Source organism: Oncorhynchus keta, chromosome 20, assembly GCF_023373465.1.
Source record: "Oncorhynchus keta strain PuntledgeMale-10-30-2019 chromosome 20, Oket_V2, whole genome shotgun sequence".
Lineage (NCBI taxonomy): Eukaryota > Metazoa > Chordata > Actinopteri > Salmoniformes > Salmonidae > Oncorhynchus > Oncorhynchus keta.
This window is the reverse complement of record NC_068440.1, coordinates 48,237,837-48,261,884: the sequence shown is the minus strand read 5'-3', so window position 1 is coordinate 48,261,884 and position 24,048 is coordinate 48,237,837. Positions and strand designations below refer to the sequence as shown.

General features: G+C 46.4%; 1 protein-coding gene and 1 long non-coding RNA gene across 10 annotated transcripts; both read left to right on the top strand.

The window, feature by feature from the left end:
- The first annotated feature begins 433 nt into the window (after positions 1 to 433).
- mtdha (metadherin a) lies at positions 434 to 18,701 on the top strand. 2 transcript variants are annotated; one of them, XM_052473140.1, is made up of 10 exons: positions 434 to 875; positions 1,234 to 1,323; positions 2,647 to 2,731; positions 13,128 to 13,283; positions 15,335 to 15,382; positions 15,580 to 15,747; positions 17,808 to 17,885; positions 18,004 to 18,075; positions 18,172 to 18,470; positions 18,525 to 18,699. In XM_052473140.1, exons 1-9 carry the CDS (start codon positions 534 to 536, stop codon positions 18,444 to 18,446), a joined length of 1,314 nt encoding a protein of 437 aa, XP_052329100.1. In that variant the 5' UTR covers positions 434 to 533; the 3' UTR covers positions 18,447 to 18,470; positions 18,525 to 18,699. The 2 variants fall into 2 exon arrangements, with proteins under 2 accessions (XP_052329100.1, XP_052329099.1); XM_052473139.1 differs by having other exon boundaries at positions 18,172 to 18,701.
- LOC127910087 (uncharacterized) lies at positions 18,702 to 24,048 on the top strand. 8 transcript variants are annotated; one of them, XR_008073957.1, is made up of 3 exons: positions 18,702 to 18,718; positions 20,133 to 20,220; positions 20,498 to 24,048. It is a non-coding gene; the product is annotated as an uncharacterized LOC127910087 (long non-coding RNA). The 8 variants fall into 8 exon arrangements; XR_008073953.1 differs by having other exon boundaries at positions 20,495 to 24,048; XR_008073952.1 differs by lacking the exon at positions 18,702 to 18,718 and adding an exon at positions 18,729 to 18,746 and having other exon boundaries at positions 20,495 to 24,048.

Genomic DNA, 24,048 nt, shown 5'->3' with positions numbered 1-24,048 from the left:
TCTCACCAATAGGATATTATTTCGGAACCAATATTCTAAAAACAAAGAAGTATTTTTATACAATATATCCCGATTTTATCAGGGCGCTCCTCCGTCCCCGCCTTCTCTCGATGACGTAACTGGCCTTTTCCGGGTGCCTCGCCGCCCGCCCGCCCCTCCCCGCCGCCCGCCCCGCCCCGCCGCCCTGTAAACAGCTCGTCAGTCCGTCCAAGCCCCTCCCCGCCGCCCGCCCCGCCCCGCCGCCCTGTAAACAGCTCGTCAGTCCGTCCAAGCCCCTCCCCGCCGCCCGCCCCGCCCCGCCGCCCTGTAAACAGCTCGTCAGTCCGTCCAAGCCCCTCCCCCGCCGCCCGCCCCGCCGCCCTGTAAACAGCTCGTCAGTCCGTCCAAGCCCCTCCCCCGCCGCCCGCCCCGCCCCGCCGCCCTGTAAACAGCTCGTCAGTCCGTCCAAGCCCCTCCCCCAGCTAGCAGCGGTAGCTAACAAGTTAGTGGTGCTAGCAGTGGCTAAGCTACATGCTAGCTGGCGCTTTGAGAAGATGGCAACGGACTGGCAAACTTCAGCTATTGAGCAAGCCGAATTGATATCCAGTCGTCTCAGAGAGCTGTTATCCACCGGGGAGGGATATATCCGATCGGAGTTTGGGGTGGAATTGGGACTTACGCCTGAGCTGTACCCGTCATGGGCGATTCTCTCCGCGGCGGCCGCGGTGGGGCTGCTGGTCCTGTCGTGGGCCGCGGTCTGTAGCGGACTCTTCGGTGGGAAAAAGCTAGGAGCTCCGGTTACACAAGACAGTGGTGATTCCCTCAAGGCCCAAGTGAATAAGATTGTGAAGCCCGAGGCACAAAATAAAAAGACTAAAAAGAAATCTACTGAAAAGGTAGCGGCACATATTAGCCAGTTGTAAATGGCCATTGTCGTGGCAAACTAGCTCGCTGAATATCGAAACCATTTCTAAGATCTTTGTTTTGAAAGTTTACCTTGTAGATAGATAGCTCTCTTCGTTAGTATGAGTCGTCGTATTCTCACGTAATGTTAGTTTGCTTTCAATTCCATGTGAAGCATAAATCACCTAACTAGTACTAAGACATGCAAGTTTAATAACTAACTAGTCAATTTAGCTAGTTTGCGGTAGTAAGCTGCTTGTCTGATCACCGGCTGCCTGATGTCTTGGTGTTATTTGTCACTCACACACGGCTTCAGAAATAGTTCACATGTTATCGTTTCTGTCTCAACAGAAGGCTCAGTATAATGAACGAACAGTTCCACAGCCTCAGGATGAAGTGACAGAAGAAACGACCAAACCTTCCCCAGACATTACAACTGAGGTTTGTACCTAACAGTAACATGTTTTAAAGTCTTCTGAAAGTCTATTTTGGATGACAAGAGGGGGATGTATTTATCAAATTCCAAAAGGCTAAGCGATCCTTGCATCTGTAGTAGTTAGAGTTGATGAAAGCCCTGTCTCCACAGTAGGTAGAGTTGATGAAAGCCCTGTCTCCACAGTAGGTAGAGTTGATGAAAGCCCTGTCTCCACAGTAGGTAGAGTTGATGAAAGCCCTGTCTCCACAGTAGGTAGAGTTGATGAAAGCCCTGTCTCCACAGTAGGTAGAGTTGATGAAAGCCCTGTCTCCACAGTAGGTAGAGTTGATGAAAGCCCTGTCTCCACAGTAGGTAGAGTTGATTAAAGCCCTGTCTCCACAGTAGGTAGAGTTGATGAAAGCCCTGTCTCCACAGTAGGTAGAGTTGATGAAAGCCCTGTCTCCACAGTAGTTAGAGTTGATTAAAGCCCTGTCTCCACAGTAGGTAGAGTTGATGAAAGCCCTGTCTCCACAGTAGGTAGAGTTGATGAAAGCCCTGTCTCCACAGTAGTTAGAGTTGATTAAAGCCCTGTCTCCACAGTAGTTAGAGTTGATGAAAGCCCTGTCTCCACAGTAGTTAGAGTTAATGAAAGCCCTGTCTCCACAGTAGGTAGAGTTGATGAAAGCCCTGTCTCCACAGTAGGTAGAGTTGATGAAAGCCCTGTCTCCACAGTAGGTAGAGTTGATGAAAGCCCTGTCTCCACAGTAGGTAGAGTTGATGAAAGCCCTGTCTCCACAGTAGGTAGAGTTGATGAAAGCCCTGTCTCCACAGTAGGTAGAGTTGATGAAAGCCCTGTCTCCACAGTAGGTAGAGTTGATGAAAGCCCTGTCTCCACAGTAGGTAGAGTTGATGAAAGCCCTGTCTCCACAGTAGTTAGAGTTGATTAAAGCCCTGTCTCCACAGTAGGTAGAGTTGATGAAAGCCCTGTCTCCACAGTAGGTAGAGTTGATGAAAGCCCTGTCTCCACAGTAGGTAGAGTTGATGAAAGCCCTGTCTCCACAGTAGGTAGAGTTGATGAAAGCCCTGTCTCCACAGTAGGTAGAGTTGATGAAAGCCCTGTCTCCACAGTAGGTAGAGTTGATGAAAGCCCTGTCTCCACATTTTAATGAATGCATTTCTATTGCTTTGTGCCGTAGGAGACACAGTGGCTTCAACACAGCACCCCTATCATTCATCTAGTGTGTCTATATAAATCATTTCAATACACCCATTACCAGTGAATGACCATAAGGACTAATATTGCTTGCACTTTTTGAAAGTTAGACTTTTTGTTGTCTTTAATTGAATAGGTGAAGAAAACCAAGAAGAAAGCCAAACCCGAGGTGAAACCAGCCAAGAGGGTTTCTGCTGGCGATGGCAAAGAGCCTGATGATGGTATGACCCTTAACCCCTGTATGAACCCGTCACCTTGGTTGACTTATTTAAACCCTTGTAGCTAAATGTATCCTGCAGAATTCTACTGATTTCATTCAGACTGCGCCGTAGACGACCCTTGTATGAGGCCACAGTGTTAAGGGATTAGGCAGTGACACACAGGACAAGTCTCAAATGGCACCCTATTCCCCACTATATGGAGACTAGGGTGTAATTTGGGATGGGGGGTGATGTTTCCCACAGATGCTGATCTTGGATCAGGTCATTTCCATGTAAAAGGACACCAACATGATCGTTTGTATTTGTGAGAATGTAAAGTGTGTGTGTATATACTGTGCATTCGCAAAGTATTCAGACCCCTTCCCTTTTCCACATTTTTGTTACTTTACAGACTTATTTAAAAATATATAAAATCTACACACAATACCCTGTAATGACAAAGCGAAAACCGTTTTTTTAGAAATGTTTTAAAAAACATTTAAGTAATTAATTTGCATTTTATTGCATGACATAAGTATATGATCACCTACCAACCAGTAAGAATTCTGGCTCTCACAGACCTGTTCGTTTTTCTTTAAGAAGATCTCCTGTTCTCCACTCATTACCTGTATTAACTGCACCTGTTTGAACTCGTTACCTGTATAAAAGTCACCTGTCCACACACTCAATCAAACAGACTCCAACCTCTCCACAATGGCCAAGACCAGGGAGCTGTGTAAGGACATCAGGGATAAAATTGTAGACCTGCACCAGGCTGGGATGGGCTACAGGACAATTTTTATTTTTTTATTTCTCCTTTATTTAACCAGGTAAGCTAGTTGAGAACAAGTTCTCATTTGCAACTGCGACCTGGCCAAGATAAAGCATAGCAGTGTAAACAGACAACACAGAGTTACACATGGAGTAAACAATTAGCAAGTCAATAACACAGTAGAAAAAAAAGGGGAGTCTATATACATTGTGTGCAAAAGGCATGAGGAGGTCGAATAATTACAATTTCGCAGATTAACACTGGAGTGATCAGATGGTCATGTACAGGTAGAGATATTGGTGTGCAAAAGAGCAGAAAAGTAAATAAATAAAACCAGTATGGGGATGAGGTAGGTGAAAATGGGTGGGCTATTTACCAATAGACTTTGTACAGCTGCAGCGATCGGTTAGCTGCTCAGATAGCAGATGTTTGAAGTTGGTGAGGGAGATAAAAGTCTCCAACTTCAGCGATTTTTTCAATTCGTTCCAGTCACAGGCAGCAGAGTACTGGAACGAAAGGCGGCCAAATGAGATGTTGGCTTTAGGGATGATCAGTGAGATACACCTGCTGGAGCGCGTGCTACGGATGGGTGTTGCAGCTTGGTGAGAAGGCAACAACTGTTAGCACAATTATTAGAAAATGGAAGAAGTTCAAGATGACGGTCAATCACCCTCGGTCTGGGGCTCCATGCAAGATCTCACCTCGTGGGGCGTCAATGATCATGAGGAAGGTGAGGAATCAGCCCAGAACTACACGGCAGGACCTGGTCAATGACCTGAAGAGAGCTGGGACCCCAGTCTCAAAGAAAACCGTTAGTAACACACTACGCCGTAATGGATTAAAACCCTGCTCAAGCCAGCGCATGTCCAGAGCTTTTTGGTCTAAACTCCACTCGCCGTGTTTGGAGGAGGAAGGATGAGTACAATCCCAAGGACATCATCCCAACCTTGAAGCATGGAGGTGGAAACATAATTCTTTGGGGATGCTTTTCTGCAAAGGGGACAGGACGACTGCACCGTATTGAGGGAAGGATGGATGGGCCCATGTATCGCGAGATCTTGGCCAACAACCTCCTTCCCTCAGTAAGAGCATTGAAGATGGGTCGTGGCTGGGTCTTCCAGCATGACAACGACCTGAAACACACAGCCAGGGCAACTAAGGAGTGGCTCCGTAAGAAGCATCTCAAGGTCCTGGAGTGGCCTAGCCAGTCTCCAGACCTGAACCCAATAGAAGATCTTTGGAGGGAGCTGAAAGTCCGTATTGCCCAGCGACAGCCCCGAAACCTGAAGGATCTGGAGAAGGTCTGTATGGAGGAGTGGGCCAAAATCCCTGCTGCAGTGTGTGCAAACCTGGTCAAGAACTACAGGAAACGTATGATCTCTGTGATTGCAAACAAAGGATTCTGTACCAAATATTAAGTTCTGCTTTTCTGATGTATCAAATACTTATGTCATGCAATAAAATGCAAATTAATTACTTAAAAATCATACAATGTGATTTTCTGGATGTTTGTTTTAGATTCCGTCTCTCACAGTTGAAGTGTACCTATTATAAAAATTACAGACCTCTACATGCTTTGTAGGTAGGAAAACCTGCAAAATTGGCAGTGCCCAGCCAGAGCCCATATTTGAACCTGATCGAATATCTCTGGAGAGAGCTAAAAATAGCTGTGCAGCGACGCTCCCCTTCTAACCTGACAGCTTGAGAGGATCTGCAGAGAAGAATGGGAGAAACTCCCCACATACAGGGGAAGGGAGATACCTGGTCAGTTGAACAACTGAATGCCTTCAACTGAAATGTGTCTTCCGCAATTAACCCAACCCCTCTGAACCAGGGAGGTGCGGCTTCGGCTCCCAGGGAACAGGGAACTGCCTTGCTCAGGGCCAGAACGACAGATTTTTACCTTGTTAGCTCGGGATTCGATCCAGCAACCTTTCAGTTACTGGCCCAACACTCTAATCACTAGGCTACATGTGTGCCAAGCTTGTCGTGTCATACTCAAGAAGACTCAAGGCTGTACTCACTGTCAAAGGTTCATCAACAAAGTACTGAGTAAAGTGTCTGTATACTTATGTAAATGGGATTTTTTTTTGTTATTTTTAATACATTTGCAAAAATTTCTAAGAACCTTTTTTTGCTTTGTCATTATGGGGTCTTGTGTGTAGATTGCTGGGAAAAAATATGTAATCCCTTTTATAATAAGGTTGTAACGTAACAAAATGTGGGAAAAGTCCAGGTGTCTGAATACTTTCCCAATGCACTGTATTTTTACATTTCCAACCTAATAAATAGGAAGAAGCAAATGCTTTGATTTCTGGTCAAACAGGACAAGGAAACATCTACCGGAAGTCTAAGAAGGTATAAATAAACACAATCATGTTGACGTACGGACCCCTGCCAACTAATATGAACACTTATATTTAGTTTGACATTTTTTTGCCTTTAGGTACGTTTTAAGAAACATTGCCTTGTGCCTTGAAATTCCATTACCAGAAGCCCACATATTTAAGATATTTAAAACAAATCTCCCTCATGAAGGTGGATAATGAAAGTTCACAGAAGTAATAAGTAAAGAACGTATCAATTAATTTGTTTGATATCAAATTTGTTTATGAATTAAGTGATTAAAACTAAATTCTGTTAGAAAATTGGTAACATAATTTCTGCAATTTTACATTTGCTACAATGGGAAATAAAAGTAGTCAGAAACCACAGTTGGGTTCACAAGTTTGGACAGCACAGTAAAGTATGAGTCCTTTAATGTAGAGCACATGAGTTGAGTAGTGGTCCTTCTGTAGCACAGTTGGTAGAGCATGGTGCTTGTAACGCCAGGGTAGTGGGTTCGATTCCGGGACCACCCATACGTAGAATGTATGCACACATGACTGTAAGTCGCTTTGGATAAAAGCGTCTGCTAAATGGCATATATTATTATATTATTGAGTACACTAGTGGACTGGACTGAATAGTTTTTACAGTATGCTGAAACTAATGCACTTTTGATACAAAAAAAAATACAAAAAAAAATACAGTACTAGAATTTATGTCTGGTACTTCTGTCAAATGGGGAAGTGTGCTCTTCAAGAATGAATCTCGGTTTCAACTGTACCAGGCAGACAGCGTGTGTGGCTTCGTGTGGTTGAGCAGTTTGCTGATGTCAACGTTGTGAACAGAGTGCCCCATGGTGGGGTTACAGTACGGGCAGGCATAAGCTACTGACAACGAACACAAATTGCCATCGATAAAATCCAATTGAATGCACACAGATACCGTGATGAGATCGAGGCCCATTGCCGTGCATTCATCCGCGGCCATCACCTCATGTTTCAGCATGATAATGTACGGTCCCATGTCCCAAGTTATCACCTCATGTTTCAGCATGATAATGTACGGTCCCATGTCCCAAGTTATCACCTCATGTTTCAGCATGATAATGTACGGCCCCATGCCCCATGTTATCACCTCATGTTTCAGCATGATAATGTACGGCCCCAAGTTATCACCTCATGTTTCAGCATGATAATGTACGGCCCCAAGTTATCACCTCATGTTTCAGCATGATAATGTACGGCCCCAAGTTATCACCTCATGTTTCAGCATGATAATGTACGGTCCCAAGTTATCACCTCATGTTTCAGCATGATAATGTACGGCCCCAAGTTATCACCTCATGTTTCAGCATGATAATGTACGGCCCCAAGTTATCACCTCATGTTTCAGCATGATAATGTACGGCCCCAAGTTATCACCTCATGTTTCAGCATGATAATGTACGGTCCCAAGTTATCACCTCATGTTTCAGCATGATAATGTACGGCCCATGTCCCAAGTTATCACCTCATGTTTCAGCATGATAATGTACGGTCCCAAGTTATCACCTCATGTTTCAGCATGATAATGTACGGCCCCATGTCCCAAGTTATCACCTCATGTTTCAGCATGATAATGTACGGTCCCAAGTTATCACCTCATGTTTCAGCATGATAATGTACGGCCCCATGTCCCAAGTTATCACCTCATGTTTCACCATTATTAATTTTACCTTTAATAAAATACCAAAATAAGCACACATAAAACTTGAAAAGGCCATACATGCACATGAATAAAATGTCCCAGATCTTCCACGGCCTGCATACTCACCAGACATGTCACCCATTGAGCATGTTTGGGATGCTCTGGATTGACGTGTACGACCACATGTTCCAGTTCCCGCCAACATCCAGTAACTTCACACAGCCATTGAAGAGGAGAGGAACAACATTCCACAGACCACAATCAACAGCCTGATCAACTCTATACGAAGGCGATGTGTCTCGCTGCCTGAGGCAAATGGTGGACACACAATCAACAGCCTGATCAACTCTATGAGAAGGAGACGTGTCGAGCTGCGTGAGGCAAATGGTGATCAACACCAGATACTGACTGGTTTTATGATCCACACCAGATACTGACTGGTTTTCTGATCAACACCAGATACTGACTGGTTTTCTGATCAACACCAGATACTGACTGGTTTTCTGATCAACACCAGATACTGACTGGTTTTCTGATCACACCAGATACTGACTGGTTTTCTGATCAACACCAGATACTGACTGGTTTTCTGATCAACACCAGATACTGACTGGTTTTCTGATCAACACCAGATACTGACTGGTTTTCTGATCCACACCAGATACTGACTGGCTTTCTGATCCACACCAGATACTGACTGGTTTTCTGATCACACCAGATACTGACTGGTTTTCTGATCAACACCAGATACTGACTGGTTTTCTGATCCACACCAGATACTGACTGGTTTTCTGATCCACACCAGATACTGACTGGTTTTCTGATCAACACCAGATACTGACTGGTTTTCTGATCAACACCAGATACTGACTGGTTTTCTGATCAACACCAGATACTGACTGGTTTTCTGATCCACACCAGATACTGACTGGTTTTCTGATCCACACCAGATACTGACTGGTTTTCTGATCCACACCAGATACTGACTGGTTTTCTGATCACACCAGATACTGACTGGTTTTCTGATCAACACCAGATACTGACTGGTTTTCTGATCCACACCAGATACTGACTGGTTTTCTGATCTGATCCACACCAGATACTGACTGGTTTTCTGATCCACACCAGATACTGACTGGTTTTCTGATCCACACCAGATACTGACTGGTTTTCTGATCCACACCAGATACTGACTGGTTTTCTGATCCACACCAGATACTGACTGGTTTTCTGATCCACACCAGATACTGACTGGTTTTCTGATCCACACCAGATACTGACTGGTTTTCTGATCCACACCAGATACTGACTGGTTTTCTGATCCACACAAGATACTGACTGGTTTTCTGATCAACACCAGATACTGACTGGTTTTCTGATCAACACCAGATACTGACTGGTTTTCTGATCCACACCAGATACTGACTGGTTTTCTGATCACACCAGATACTGACTGGTTTTCTGATCCACACCAGATACTGACTGGTTTTCTGATCCACACCAGATACTGACTGGTTTTCTGATCCACACCAGATACTGACTGGTTTTCTGATCCACACCAGATACTGACTGGTTTTCTGATCCACACCAGATACTGACTGGTTTTCTGATCCACACCAGATACTGACTGGTTTTCTGATCCACACCAGATACTGACTGGTTTTCTGATCCACACCAGATACTGACTGGTTTTCTGATCCACACCAGATACTGACTGGTTTTCTGATCCACACCAGATACTGACTGGTTTTCTGATCCACACCAGATACTGACTGGTTTTCTGATCAACACCAGATACTGACTGGTTTTCTGATCAACACCAGATACTGACTGGTTTTCTGATCCACACCAGATACTGACTGGTTTTCTGATCCACACCAGATACTGACTGGTTTTCTGATCCACACCAGATACTGACTGGTTTTCTGATCCACACCAGATACTGACTGGTTTTCTGATCAACGCCAGATACTGACTGGTTTTCTGATCCACACCAGATACTGACTGGTTTTTTGATCCACACCAGATACTGACTGGTTTTCTGATCCACACCAGATACTGACTGGTTTTTTGATCCACACCAGATACTGACTGGTTTTCTGATCCACACCCCTACTTTTTAAAGTTAACTGTGACCTAAAGATGCAGGTCTGTATTCCCAGTTGTGAAATCCATAGATCATGACCTGATGAATGTATTTACATTAGCTAATTTCCTTATGAACTTTAACTCAGTCAAATCTTACAAATTTGGCACGTTTATATATTTGTTCAGTATATGTGAAGACTAGCGCATTTGCGAACAAGGAATTCTTATAAACATGGCGTCTCATGTGGGAGATCTATGTGGACAAAACATGTGCAGTTTGAGCTACTCCAGGAAGTGACGTTGCAGGCTAGCTCAGTGCTGCCCCCTCTTATTGAGTATCTCAAGTTGAAGGCTGACCAGGGTACTGCAGGCTGCCATTAGCTACTGATTCTTAAAGTAATCGGTTCAAGGCCAATACATATGGAGTAATATAATACATTATTTGTACCATGATTGTCTTTAAAATGTGTATTTATTTACACGAAGATTGCCATTTTCCCATTCACTATAATGGGGATCCTGTTTTCTGCAAACAATGTCTGCAGTACTGCGGTGGACCTTGAACTTTGGCTTCAATGAGGAGGGACAGTCGTTCTCCCCTGCTCCGCACTCATGCTGCACGAAAGTCAACATACTTTAATAATGTAACATGTAGAAATGTTGAAGCTGTTTATTACTGTTCGCAACACAACAATAGAATGCAAGAGGTACCAGTATTTTAATATTTTTTTAAACTAGGCAAGTCAGTTTTAGAACACGTCCTTATTTACAATGACGGCCTAACCCAAATCCGGATGACGTCGGGCCCATTGTGTGCTGCCCTATAGGAGCTTCCAGCTTTAATTGGAGGCTGGCTTCCCTTGCTAGCTGACGCTAACATTAATTCACTACCCTACTACTTGGTTTGTGATATGCTAACCATAGTGCAAAATACACTGATTTCAAAGCTGATTGTCCCCAAAACTTTATTAATCACGTCTTTGTCTACCTCGCCTCCCGTCTGGTTTCCACTAGATTCCACAGCCACGTTCTGCCTCGCCACCCGTCTGGTTTCCACAGCCACGTTCTGCCTCGCCACCCGTCTGGTTCCACAGATTCCACAGCCATGTTCTGCCTCGCCACCCGTCTGGTTTCCACAGCCACGTTCTGCCTCGCTTCCCGGCTGGATTCCACAGCCATGTTCTGCCTCGCCACCCATCTGGTTTCCACTAGATTCCACAGCCATGTTCTGCCTCGCCACCCGTCTGGATTCCACAGCCATGTTCTGCCTCGCTTCCCGTCTGGATTCCACAGCCATGTTCTGCCTCGCTTCCCGTCTGGATTCCACTAGATTCCACAGCCATGTTCTGCCTCGCTTCCCGTCTGGATTCCACAGCCATGTTCTGCCTCGCCTCCCGTCTGGATTCCACAGCCATGTTCTGCCTCGCTTCCCGTCTGGTTCCACTAGATTCCACAGCCATGTTCTGCCTCGCCTCCCGTCTGGTTTCCACTAGATTCCACGTTTCTGCCTCGCCCCGGCTGGTTTCCACAGCCATGTTCTGCCTCGCCTGCCATCTGGTTTCCGTCTGGATTCCACAGCCATGTTCTGCCTCGCCACCCGTCTGGATTCCACAGCCATGTTCTGCCTCGCTTCCCGTCTGGATTCCACAGCCATGTTCTGCCTCGCTTCCCGTCTGGATTCCACAGCCATGTTCTGCCTCGCTTCCCGTCTGGATTCCACAGCCATGTTCTGCCTCGCTTCCCGTCTGGATTCCACAGCCACGTTCTGCCTCGCTTCCCGTCTGGATTCCACAGCCACGTTCTGCCTCGCTTCCCGTCTGGATTCCACTAGATTCCACAGCCACGTTCTGCCTCGCTTCCCGTCTGGATTCCACAGCCACGTTCTGCCTCGCTTCCCGTCTGGATTCCACAGCCACGTTCTGCCTCGCTTCCCGTCTGGATTCCACAGCCACGTTCTGCCTCGCTTCCCGTCTGGATTCCACAGCCACATTCTGCCTCATGTCGTTCTGCCTCGTGAATAACGTCATTACTTTCTTAGAAACAGTGCACAAGTTTTATAAAAGAGAGAGCTTCTTCTATGCAAATGTTAATCAGTACAATAAAATATGTTCACTTACATTTAGGATGGATTTTATTGGCAAATGCTAAGGGGTTGTTTGTCATCTATATGCCCCATGATACCAGCTAAACCAAGCTGACTAACTCGATGCATTCATACTCCTATTGAATATGTGTTAACCTGTATTGTTGGGGCGGCAGGGTAGCCTAGTGGTGAGATATCAGCTGATGTACGAAGGGCTATATAAATACATTTGATTTGATATTGAACAGCGCAGTAGCTGAGATGATCTGTCTGGATAAAGTGTAAATCTGGGACTATTTAGCTAATGCGCCTTTGTTTTGTGTCATGATGGTATCAGGTATCATGATATTTAAACCTGGTATCGAAGTAAAAATTGTATCATGACAACACTAGTACTGGACTGTAGTCTAATCTACTATGCTTTGATGTCCAAACTTGAGAAACATGGAAGTCTATGATTGGTTCAGATTTGGTCTGGACCAACCAAATTTGGTTGTGTTTGGGCTCATTAAAATAATAGTCAGTGTGTAGAATAATACCAAAATATGCAAAGGAGGATATTGTGTATTTCTACCTTTTTTAGTGTATCTATTTAGGATACTTCACCATGAAGAGAATGATATTCATATCTGTAATTATGGATTTCTGTATAGTTCAGATCAAGGATCCATGTGCCGTTACCACTCGTCTGCTCCTGGGTATAAATCCACTTCACTTACTGTAGTTCATTAACCCAAAATATATATTTTTAAATGTGTCATGTCATAGCTGACACCCCATTTATTTCTGCAGACGTTTTTTTATCTTAATCCAGAGTAGATATTTAAGAGTTTTTGGAAAACGTGGACACAACTTTTTGTGTGATTTTTTTTTTTTTACTGAAATTCTGTTACCAAACTTTGCAAATGCACAGCTCTTTCAGTAAATGTTTTTGTAAAATGTTATAAGTAGTCCTTGTGCATAGAGTTTTATGGTTTGTTAAACTTCGAAATCATTTTTTAAAATTTGGCATACATTTGAAATGGAAAATCAGTCTCGGCGCAAATCCGTTACCTTGGAAATACCGTCAATGTTAGAATGTGAGAGGGGAAGCTGATCCTACATCTTTACCTAGGGGAAAATTCACCCCAGATCTCTTAAAGGTAGGGAGATGAAACAACATTTATAATCCTAGTAGATTTAAAGAAACCAAACCCCTGCTCTCTCTTCCAGGTGAAACAACATTTATAATCCTAGTAGATTTAAAGAAACCAAACCCCTGCTCTCTCTTCCAGGTGAAATAACATTTATAATCCTAGTAGATTTAAAGAAACCAAACCCCTGCTCTCTCTTCCAGGTGAAACAACATTTATAATCCTAGTAGATTTAAAGAAACCAAACCCCTGCTCTCTCTTCCAGGTGAAACAACATTTATAATCCTAGTAGATTTAAAGAAACCAAACCCCTGCTCTCTCTTCCAGGTGCGTGGGAGACTAAGGTGAGTAACCGGGAGAAGCGGCAGCAGAAGAGGAAGGAGAAGGGGCCTGACGGGTCAGGAAGCCCGGAGGGGGTGGCGGTACCTCACCGCCAGGTGGAACAGCCTCCTCTCACCGCCCCGGTCAACAGGAAGAACAGAGGTATGCCATCTGTATTAGGCTGGTAACTTTCCCATGTCTCCCAGAAATCCTGGTTGGAAGATCATCAGAATCAGTAAGGAATAAATAGGAAATCTGTGACTCTGGGCATTTTGGGAAAGTTACTGAGAGCTTGCAACCCTAGCACTGACTCACTGTGTCTTTTGTCTTCACAAAGTGTGTCAGAGGCTCTCAAGGATATGTACCGGTGTGTAGTTAAAAAATGTACTACATTGAACAGAGACGTATGTGTATGAAGCCGTTTATAGGGCCAGTTTATTCCAAAGCATGTCATATTTCGCTCCCTTTTTAGTTGGGTTTGAACACCTGAAACCCCTTTCACTCCTCTCCTGAGTAGGGCTCCGGTGTTGTGTGATCTCCTGAGGGGGGCTCCGGTGTTGTGTGATCTCCTGGGGAGGGCTCCGGTATTGTGTGATCTCCTGAGTAGGGCTCCGGTGTTGTGTGATCTCCTGGGGAGGGCTCCGGTATTGTGTGATCTCCTGAGTAGGGCTCCGGTGTTATGTGATCTCCTGAGGAGGGCTCCGGTGTTATGTGATCTCCTGAGGAGGGCTCCGGTGTTGTGTGATCTCCTGAGTAGGGCTCCGGTATTATGTGATCTCCTGAGTAGGGCTCCGGTATTATGTGATCTCCTGAGGAGGGCTCCGGTGTTATGTGATCTCCTGGGGGCTCCGGTGTTGTGTGATCTCCTGAGGAGGGCTCCGGTGTTGTGTGATCTCCTGAGGGGGGCTCCGGTGTTGTGTGATCTCCTGAGGAGGGCTCCGGTGTTGTGTGATCTCCTGAGGAGGGCTCCGGTGTTGTGTGATCTCCTGAGGAGGGCTCCGGTGTTGTGTGATCTCCTGAGGAGGGCTCCGGTGTTGTGTGATCTCCTGGGGAGGGCTCCGGTGTTGTGTGATCTCCTGAGGAGGGCTCCGGTATTATGTGATCTCCTGAGGAGGGCTCCGGTATTATGTGATCTCCTGAGGAGGGCTCCGGTAATTATGTGATCTCCTGAGGAGGGCTCCGGTATTATGTGATCTCCTGAGGAGGGCTCCGGTATTGTGTGATCTCCTGAGGAGGGCTCCGGTATTATGTGATCTCCTGAGGAGGGCTCCGGTATTATGTGATCTCCTGAGGAGGGCTCCGGTATTGTGTGATCTCCTGGGGAGGGCTCCGGTGTTGTGTGATCTCCTGAGGAGGGCTCCGGTGTTGTGTGATCTCCTGGGGAGGGCTCCGGTGTTGTGTGATCTCCTGGGGAGGGCTCTGGTATTATGTGATCTCCTGAGGAGGGCTCCGGTATTATGTGATCTCCTGAGGAGGGCTCCGGTGTTATGTGATCTCCTGAGGAGGGCTCCGGTATTATGTGATCTCCTGAGGAGGGCTCCGGTGTTATGTGATCTCCTGAGGAGGGCTCCGGTATTATGTGATCTCCTGAGGAGGGCTCCGGTATTATGTGATCTCCTGAGGAGGGCTCCGGTGTTATGTGATCTCCTGAGGAGGGCTCCGGTGTTGTGTGATCTCCTGAGTAGGGCTCCGGTGTTATGTGATCTCCTGAGTAGGGCTCCGGTGTTATGTGATCTCCTGAGGAGGGCTCTGGTATTATGTGATCTCCTGAGGAGGGCTCCGGTGTTGTGTGATCTCCTGGGAGGGCTCCTGAGTTATGTGATCTCCTGAGTGGGCTCTGGTGTTATGATCTCCTGAGTAGGGCTCCGGTGTTGTGTGATCTCCTGAGGAGGGCTCTGGTATTATGTGATCTCCTGAGGAGGGCTCGGTAGGGCTCTGTGATCTCCTGAGGAGGGCTCTGGTTATGTGATCTCCTGAGGAGGGCTCCGGTGTCGTGTGATCTCCTGGGGAGGGCTCTGGTATTATGTGATCTCCTGAGGAGGGCTCTGGTATTATGTGATCTCCTGAGGAGGGCTCCGGTATTATGTGATCTCCTGAGGAGGGCTCCGGTATTATGTGATCTCCTGAGTAGGGCTCCGGTGTTATGTGATCTCCTGAGGAGGGCTCTTTAGTATGTTCTCTCCATTGAGACAGTGTCTCCTCTTCCCCCTTAGAGCCCTTGCACCTGAGGCCTGGGAAAGGAGATTCTTTCACGACACCAGGTAAAGTACCGCTGTCTCCTGGTCTGATTCTTGTCCCCGTCAATAACTGAACTGTTCAATCCTGTACAGACGTATTTTATCCTGGACTGTCCTTTGCTGTGAAGAACACCGCTTGTTGCATCCAGCTGAGTGTGTCCATGGAAGGATAACATTTAAGCCAAAGTAACACTGACCGATCCGTGTCTCCCTCCCTCTAGTGTCCACCAGCTGGAGAGAGGAGCCGTCAGTGAACGGTGGAGGGTGGCCAGATATCTCCATGAAGCTGCCCACCCATATATGCTCTTCAGATGGGGAGAAGTGGCCGGCCATCCCTAAAGGACCTCGACACTTGAACTCTGAACCCACCTGGAGACAGGACACTGAAGGTAACCTACTGGACTTAACCCTAACCCACCTGGGGATAGGACACTGAAGGTAACCTACTGGACTTAACCCTAACCCTACCTGGGCACACCTAACCCTACCTGGGCACACCTAACCCTACCTGGGCTTAACCCTAACCCACCTGGGGATAGAACACTGAAGGTAACCTACTGGACTTAACCCTTAACCCACCTGGGGATAGGACACTGAAGGTAACCTAGGCTTGAGTTTGGATGGTGGAGTCACCATCTTGGTCCTGTTAAAGTTTTTATTTTATTTTTTATTTTAAGAGGTTGGACTTTTAGCACGTATAGCATTTTAGCATATTGGTGTCACCTCGTCAGTCAGTATGCGTTACACCTGTTTCCAACACATTGTTCCTCATTAAAACATGAAGTGATGCAGTCAGTCTCCTCAACTCTTAGAGACACTGGGATGCATAGTATTAATATCAGCCCTCTGATAACAATGAAGAGCAAGACGTGCCGCTCTGTTCTGGGCCAGCAGCACCTTAACTCAGTCCTTCTTTGCAGCACTGGACCACATGGCTGGACAATATCCAAGAGTGCACTGTACCTGGCTAGTTACGGCTAAGGTTGAAAAGCCAAACAGGTTATGGTCAATAACATCAAACGTTGTGCTGTTGGTTCCCATTATATGGCAGAACCTTATCATTCCATGTAATACCCTTGTTCCCATCAGTTGGTATAGGCCACCATATCGTTTGCTTCCTTTAAACGCTGTCACAGCCGTGTTGCTGAGAATCATTAGTACCAGTTGATAATATTGATATAAAAGACATGTCTGCTAATTAAATCATTATGCAGCGCAGCTCAAGACCTAACAGTTGGCACCCGGCACACGGCGCAATAGTTGGCTGTGTCATTACACAGTTCCATGATTAGTGCAGGCAATAGACGAGGGTATAACCTAGTTTTGTACAGTGTTCTCCCTGTTATAATTCTATGTACACTAATCTTCCAACATTACCATGGGTTGAAGAACTGAACGAATCAAACCACCATTTTCTTTATTTTGTGTGAAGGCTTTCCAGGCCAGTTTAAATACTTAACTAAACCTAAATAATCTACACAATCAGAGTATTTTTCAATCTACCATTTGGTGCTGAACTGGAGACACATATTTAGATTAGTTTATTTAAATGACATTTATTCAGAGTGGGCAAGGTAGCCACACCTACAGGGCGTGTTACACGACTGAATTGAGCCCCACAGTAGATAATACCCATAAAATCTAGTGGTCAAATGGAAATGGTTCCAATCGTTTTCCCACCATTTAATTTTCCCATAGGGGATTTTAGAAACATTTAAAACAAGGGCTGTGTTTCGTGTAGAGTGATGTTTTGATAACCGTGTAAATCGAGGACAAGGTGACTTTTATTAATATATTCGACCCCCCATGAGTATCTTTCAGAACCTCCCCTAGAACCCCCCCCACCTGTTTGGTTCTGGTTGTTGATGATTCTGTTAGTTCCCTCTTCTGTTAGTTTATTTGGTTTTCTCGCTGGGAAACGTTACACTACAGTTAGCTAACATTAGATAGTTAATCCAGAGATTCTTCCCTTTGTCTCGATTCGTCAGTCTTGTCCAGATCATCATGGCATTTGTTAGCCACATTAGCAGCTAATTAGCATTTCATTTTGGGGTGGGTGGGTTAATTATAAGCGGATATTATGATAAAAGTCACCTTGTCCCAGAGAGATTTACATGGTTATCAAAACGCCACGCCAGGGTAAACCTACAAGGGTTTCTAAAATTCCATACGGGAATAACAAATACTGCAATAAACAATTTGAAAAATTGCCCTGTTTGACTGATAGGTTTAATGGGTATTATGACTCATACTGTGGTACTATAAGGTCAATCTGAATACCAAATACTGAGACGGGTGTACGAAAGGTATACATTCATAAGTCTGAATCTGCCCCTTAACGTTTCCATCTGTTAGATGGATTTGAGAATACCAACTGAATTTCAAAGCTTTTGTGTTTTTCTGGATGTTCTGTGATAACAACAGTCTCTATTGGTTTATTCCTTTCCAGGGTCGTGGAGTGGGGTTGATGGGAGGATGAAGACTGAACTAAACACATTACCCTCTGTACTTGGACTGAAGACTATAGGTGATTAACACTTATCACTGATGTCAGGGACTGTAGAATGGACTATTTTGTATGGTTTGAGGAAGGCTAAGATGCACTCCTCTCTGTCTCTCTCTGTCTGTCTCTCTGTCTCCTCCAGAGCACATCACCCATCCTGCCTCTGAGCTGCAGTGGGAATGCCCCTCTCCTTCTGATGAGTGGTCAGGATTAAGTAAGAAACAATGAGTTTAGAGTAAATATAGCAACTGTGCTGTGATTTCTGCCTTCACTGGGTGGGTAACTGGTATTTTCTCTGTTCTGTTTCCAGGCGGTATTGCAGCAGTGGACCCCAGCTCAGACTGGAACGCCCCTACAGAGCTGTGGGGGAACTATGAGGGACCCCCGGTGGTAGAGGCCCCCGGCCCCCCGCCCCAGGACCCTGCACCCAACCACCCCCAGGGGGCACAGGGGTCAGACGATGACAAGGAGAAGGATGACTCTGCCGGGGGGGCTGCCAGGTCCAAGAAGAAGAAGAGGAAGAAGAAAGCCGAGGAAGGTGGTCCTACAGGCCAGGTAACAGACGTGGTCCTACAGGCCAGGTAACAGACGTGTGGTCCTACAGGCCAGGTAACAGACGTGGTCCTACAGGCCAGGTAACAGACGTGTGGTCCTACAGGCCAGGTAACAGACGTGTGGTCCTACGGGCCAGGTAACAGACGTGTGGTCCTACGGGCCAGGTAACAGACGTGTGGTCCTACGGGCCAGGTAACAGACGTGTGGTCCTACGGGCCAGGTAACAGACGTGTGGTCCTACGGGCCAGGTAACAGACGTGTGGTCCTACGGGCCAGGTAACAGACGTGGTCCTACAGGCCAGGTAACAGACGTGTGGTCCTACAGGCCAGGTAACAGACGTGTGGTCCTACGGGCCAGGTAACAGACGTGTGGTCCTACGGGCCAGGTAACAGACGTGTGGTCCTACGGGCCAGGTAACAGACGTGTGGTCCTACGGGCCAGGTAACAGACGTGTGGTCCTACAGGCCAGGTAACAGACGTGGTCCTACAGGCCAGGTAACAGACGTGGGTCCTAGGCCAGGTAACAGACGTGTGGTCCTACGGGCCAGGTAACAGACGTGTGGTCCTACGGGCCAGGTAACAGACGTGTGGTCCTACGGGCCAGGTAACAGACGTGTGGTCCTACGGGCCAGGTAACAGACGTGTGGTCCTACGGGCCAGGTAACAGACGTGTGGTCCTAGGGCCAGGTAACAGACGTGTGGTCCTACGGGCCAGGTAACAGACGTGTGGTCCTACGGGCCAGGTAACAGACGTGTGGTCCTACGGGCCAGGTAACAGACGTGTGGTCCTACGGGCCAGGTAACAGACGTGTGGTCCTACGGGCCAGGTAACAGACGTGTGGTCCTACGGGCCAGGTTACAGACGTGTGGTCCTACGGGCCAGGTAACAGACGTGTGGTCCTACGGGCCAGGTAACAGACGTGTGGTCCTACGGGCCAGGTAACAGACGTGTGGTCCTACGGGCCAGGTAACAGACGTGTGGTCCTACGGGCCAGGTAACAGACGTGTGGTCCTACGGGCCAGGTAACAGACGTGTGGTCCTACGGGCCAGGTAACAGACGTGTGGTCCTACGGGCCAGGTAACAGACGTGTGGTCCTACGGGCCAGGTAACAGACGTGTGGTCCTACGGGCCAGGTAACAGACGTGTGGTCCTACGGGCCAGGTAACAGACGTGTGGTCCTACGGGCCAGGTAACAGACGTGTGGTCCTACGGGCCAGGTAACAGACGTGTGGTCCCACCCAGCTAACGGGCCAGGGCCAGCTAACAGACGTGTGGTCCTACGGGCCAGGTAACAGACGTGTGGTCCTACGGGCCAGGTAACAGACGTGTGGTCCTACGGGCCAGCTAACAGACGTGTGGTCCTACGGGCCAGGTAACAGACGTGTGGTCCTACGGGCCAGCTAACAGACGTGTCTGCATCCCAAATGGCTAAGAAAGCTGCAATGAATATCTAGTATTCTACATGACAGAGAATGATGTGTTATATTTCCAGTGTCCTGTAACATTGTAACGTCTTGAGTAGGGTTAGTAGTTGAAACAGGATGTGAACGGTGTGTTGCTGGTCTATTCCCTATATACAGTAGTGCAGTGTTTTTAACCAAGACCCCTGGTAAAAAGTAGTACACTATAAAGGGTTCTATTTGGGACTCAGCCCCTTGACTGTGGTGTGTTGTGTAACCAGCTATGACATGGTGTGACTTGTCCTCTGTACAGGTGACCTCTGACAGCATGACAGTCACACCAGTGGAGAGTTCAGCACCAGCAGGGACCAAACAGTCCATTTCCCAGCCGTCCTCACAGAGTAAGATACTAGTAGTAGCAAACTTAACCATAAGCTTACGTCCAAAATGGCACCCTATTCCCTTTTATAGCGCACTACTTTCTAAATAGGGTGCCATTTTGGGACAGTCAGTGTGTTGCTACTGTATCAACACTGAACAGAAGACAGATCAGATCGCTCTCATTGTGAAGCCAAACTATTTTCTTACAAAGATTGGTGTCACTACTGCTGACTTGCTTTTCCATAATATCATGTATTTCTGGTTTTGACACGTTGTCCATTCTTTTCTCTTCAGAAGTATCCGACCCGAGGTTCGATGCTCCTAAGCCGTCCCAGAAGAAGAAGAGCCGGAAAGAGACAGGAAGTTAAGAAACAAGAACCAACATGAATTATTATGCAAAAGGATTGTTCGATGTGTTATAAATGCAATCAATAATTTGCAAGTACAGACTTTTATACACAATAGTTTGACTGTACTTTTTAAATATCCCAAAAAAAGAGAGAGAACAGCTTATTTAGCTGGGGACTGGGGACTGGTCCTATCAGCCTAATCTAACCTATTTACACTAAATGCTACACTGAAGTGGAATAGGAGGTTTAGGAGGGAGGTTGTTAACTTGCGGTGAGGTAGAAGTTTGTGAATTATTCAAAAGTAGCCTGTGTACCGGAGTCCTAGCTAGCTAGCCGGTACAGTGTCGCCCCACCTTCCACCTGTGTACCGGAGTCCTAGCTAGCTAGCTGGTACAGTGTCGCCCCACCTTCCACCTGTGTACCGGAGTCCTAGCTAGCTAGCTGGTACAGTGTCGCCCCACCTTCCACCTGTGTACCGGAGTCCTAGCTAGCTAGCTGGTACAGTGTCGCCCCACCTTCCACCTGTGTACCGGAGTCCTAGCTAGCTAGCTAGTAAAGTGTTACCCCCCACCTCCTGCCTGTGTACCGGAGTCCGAGCTAGCTAGCTGGTACAGTGTCGCCCCCCATCTCCTGCCTGTGTACCGGAGTCCTAGCTAGCTAACTCGTACAGTGTCGCCCCCCCACCTCCTGCCTGTTTACCGGAGTCCTAGCTAGCTAGCTCGTACAGTGTCGCCCCCCACCTCCTGCCTGTGTCCCGGAGTCCTAGCTAGCTGGTACAGTGTGCCCCCCCACCTCCTGCCTGTGTACCGGAGTCCTAGCTAGCTAGCTCGTACAGTGTTGCCCCCCCCACCTCCCGCCTGTGTACCGGGGTCCTAGCTAGCTAGCTCGTACAGTGTTACCCCCACCTCCTGCCTGTGTACCGGAGTCCTAGCTAGCTAGCTCGTACAGTGTTGCCCCCCCCACCTCCCGCCTGTGTACCGGGGTCCTAGCTTAAATATGGACCAATTGAAGTATAAAGAGGGGTGAAGATATGAAGTACTTAGACACCAGTAGAGACAGTATGAGACATGAAGTACTTCCAGACACCAGTAGAGACAGTATAAGACATGAAGTACTTCCAGACACCAGTAGGGACAGTATGAGACATTAAGTACTTCCAGACACCAGTAGGGACAGTATGAGACATGAAGTACTTCCAGACACCAGTAGAGACAGTATGAGACATTAAGTACTTCCAGACACCAGTAGGGACAGTATGACAGGAAGTACTTCCAGACACCAGTAGAGACAGTATGAGACATTAAGTACTTCCAGACACCAGTAGAGACAGTATGAGACATTAAGTACTTCCAGACACCAGTAGAGACAGTATGAGACAGGAAGTACTTCGACACCAGTAGGGACAGTATGAGACATTAAGTACTTCCAGACACCAGTAGAGACAGTATGAGACATTAAGTACTTCCAGACACCAGTAGAGACAGTATGAGACATTAAGTACTTCCAGACACCAGTAGAGACAGTATGAGACATTAAGTACTTCCAGACACCAGTAGGGACAGTATGAGACATGAAGTACTTCCAGACACCAGTAGAGACAGTATGAGACATGAAGTACTTCCAGACACCAGTAGAGACAGTATGAGACATGAAGTACTTCCAGACACCAGTAGGGACAGTATGAGACATGAAGTACTTCCAGACACCAGTAGAGACAGTATGAGACATGAAGTACTTCCAGACACCAGTAGAGACAGTATGAGACATTAAGTACTTCCAGACACCAGTAGAGACAGTATGAGACATGAAGTACTTCCAGACACCAGTAGAGACAGTATGAGACATTAAGTACTTCCAGACACCAGTAGAGACAGTATGAGACATGAAGTACTTCCAGACACCAGTAGAGACAGTATGAGACATTAAGTACTTCCAGACACCAGTAGAGACAGTATGAGACATGAAGTACTTCCAGACACCAGTAGAGACAGTATGAGACATGAAGTACTTCCAGACACCAGTAGGGACAGTATGAGACATGAAGTACTTCCAGACACCAGTAGAGACAGTATGAGACATGAAGTACTTCCAGACACCAGTAGAGACAGTATGAGACATTAAGTACTTCCAGACACCAGTAGAGACAGTATGAGACATGAAGTACTTCCAGACACCAGTAGAGACAGTATGAGACATTAAGTACTTCCAGACACCAGTAGAGACAGTATGAGACATGAAGTACTTCCAGACACCAGTAGAGACAGTATGAGACATGAAGTACTTCCAGACACCAGTAGAGACAGTATGAGACATGAAGTACTTCCAGACACCAGTAGAGACAGTATGAGACATTAAGTACTTCCAGACACCAGTAGAGACAGTATGAGACATGAAGTACTTCCAGACACCAGTAGAGACAGTATGAGACATTAAGTACTTCCAGACACCAGTAGAGACAGTATGAGACATGAAGTACTTCCAGACACCAGTAGAGACAGTATGAGACATTAAGTACTTCCAGACACCAGTATGAGACAGGAAGTACTTAGACACCAGTAGTATTGTGCTCTGCTGTGTATGAGAGGGTTCTTATCTTAACCTCTTTTCTTCCATCCTATCTGGTGGGAAAAGACCGTGCCATATGTACAGAACACAAGGGCTTTTCCTAATGTGTCATTTTTCTGGGATTGATTGCACTGTCAGGCTGGATCCTATATGTTATCTTTGTCTTTTCATGATTGTTTTTTAAAAAGACCGTTTAGCAGAATGTGAAGGTAAAATTCCTGGTTGTGACTTTAGTTGGAAGTCAATGTGCTGATAAGGGATGGGGAGGCTGGGGTGGGGAGGTACTGAAGATGAGACGGTGTGTGAAGCAGCTTTAATTCCATGTCAGTCATTTTAAAGGTATCAGGAACTGAATTGTATTGCCTTAACCTGTAGTATATTAGTATGTGCATTTATTTACATCTCTTTTGTGATAGTTTTCAGATCAAGGGCTGGAGAGTTACCGCATCCATCCTATTGCAAGTTTGGTTCTAAAAAAAATGCATTTAGTCTCTTGACTGACGACCGTACTCATACAGTATGATTTAAAGAATGGGCGGGTTACTACTTCTGATTGGTACTTTATCACTCACTGTATATAGCCTTGAATGAGCGGAAGGACTGGGCTTGAGGGCTGACAGCCTGCCTACGCTTTAGCTGAAATCAAATGGACTGTATTATTGGTAGCTTTTGAGTGTGTAAAGAAGAGCGTTGCCGAATGGAGGCTCTCAGCTCAGTGTTTTACAGCCCATAGTTCTCTGTAGACTAGATCAGTCAAGTCTGGTGGCGCTGCACTCACCTGACTCTCTCTGTTGATCATTAACCTTTTTAAAAGATGATTCAATCATGTATTTATACCTTCTCCTTTAGAAGAATGATTTAAGAATGATTTTGTTTATGAAGAAATGCAATGATTTTTCAAGGTTTGTTGAAATAAAACAATATAACTCCTAA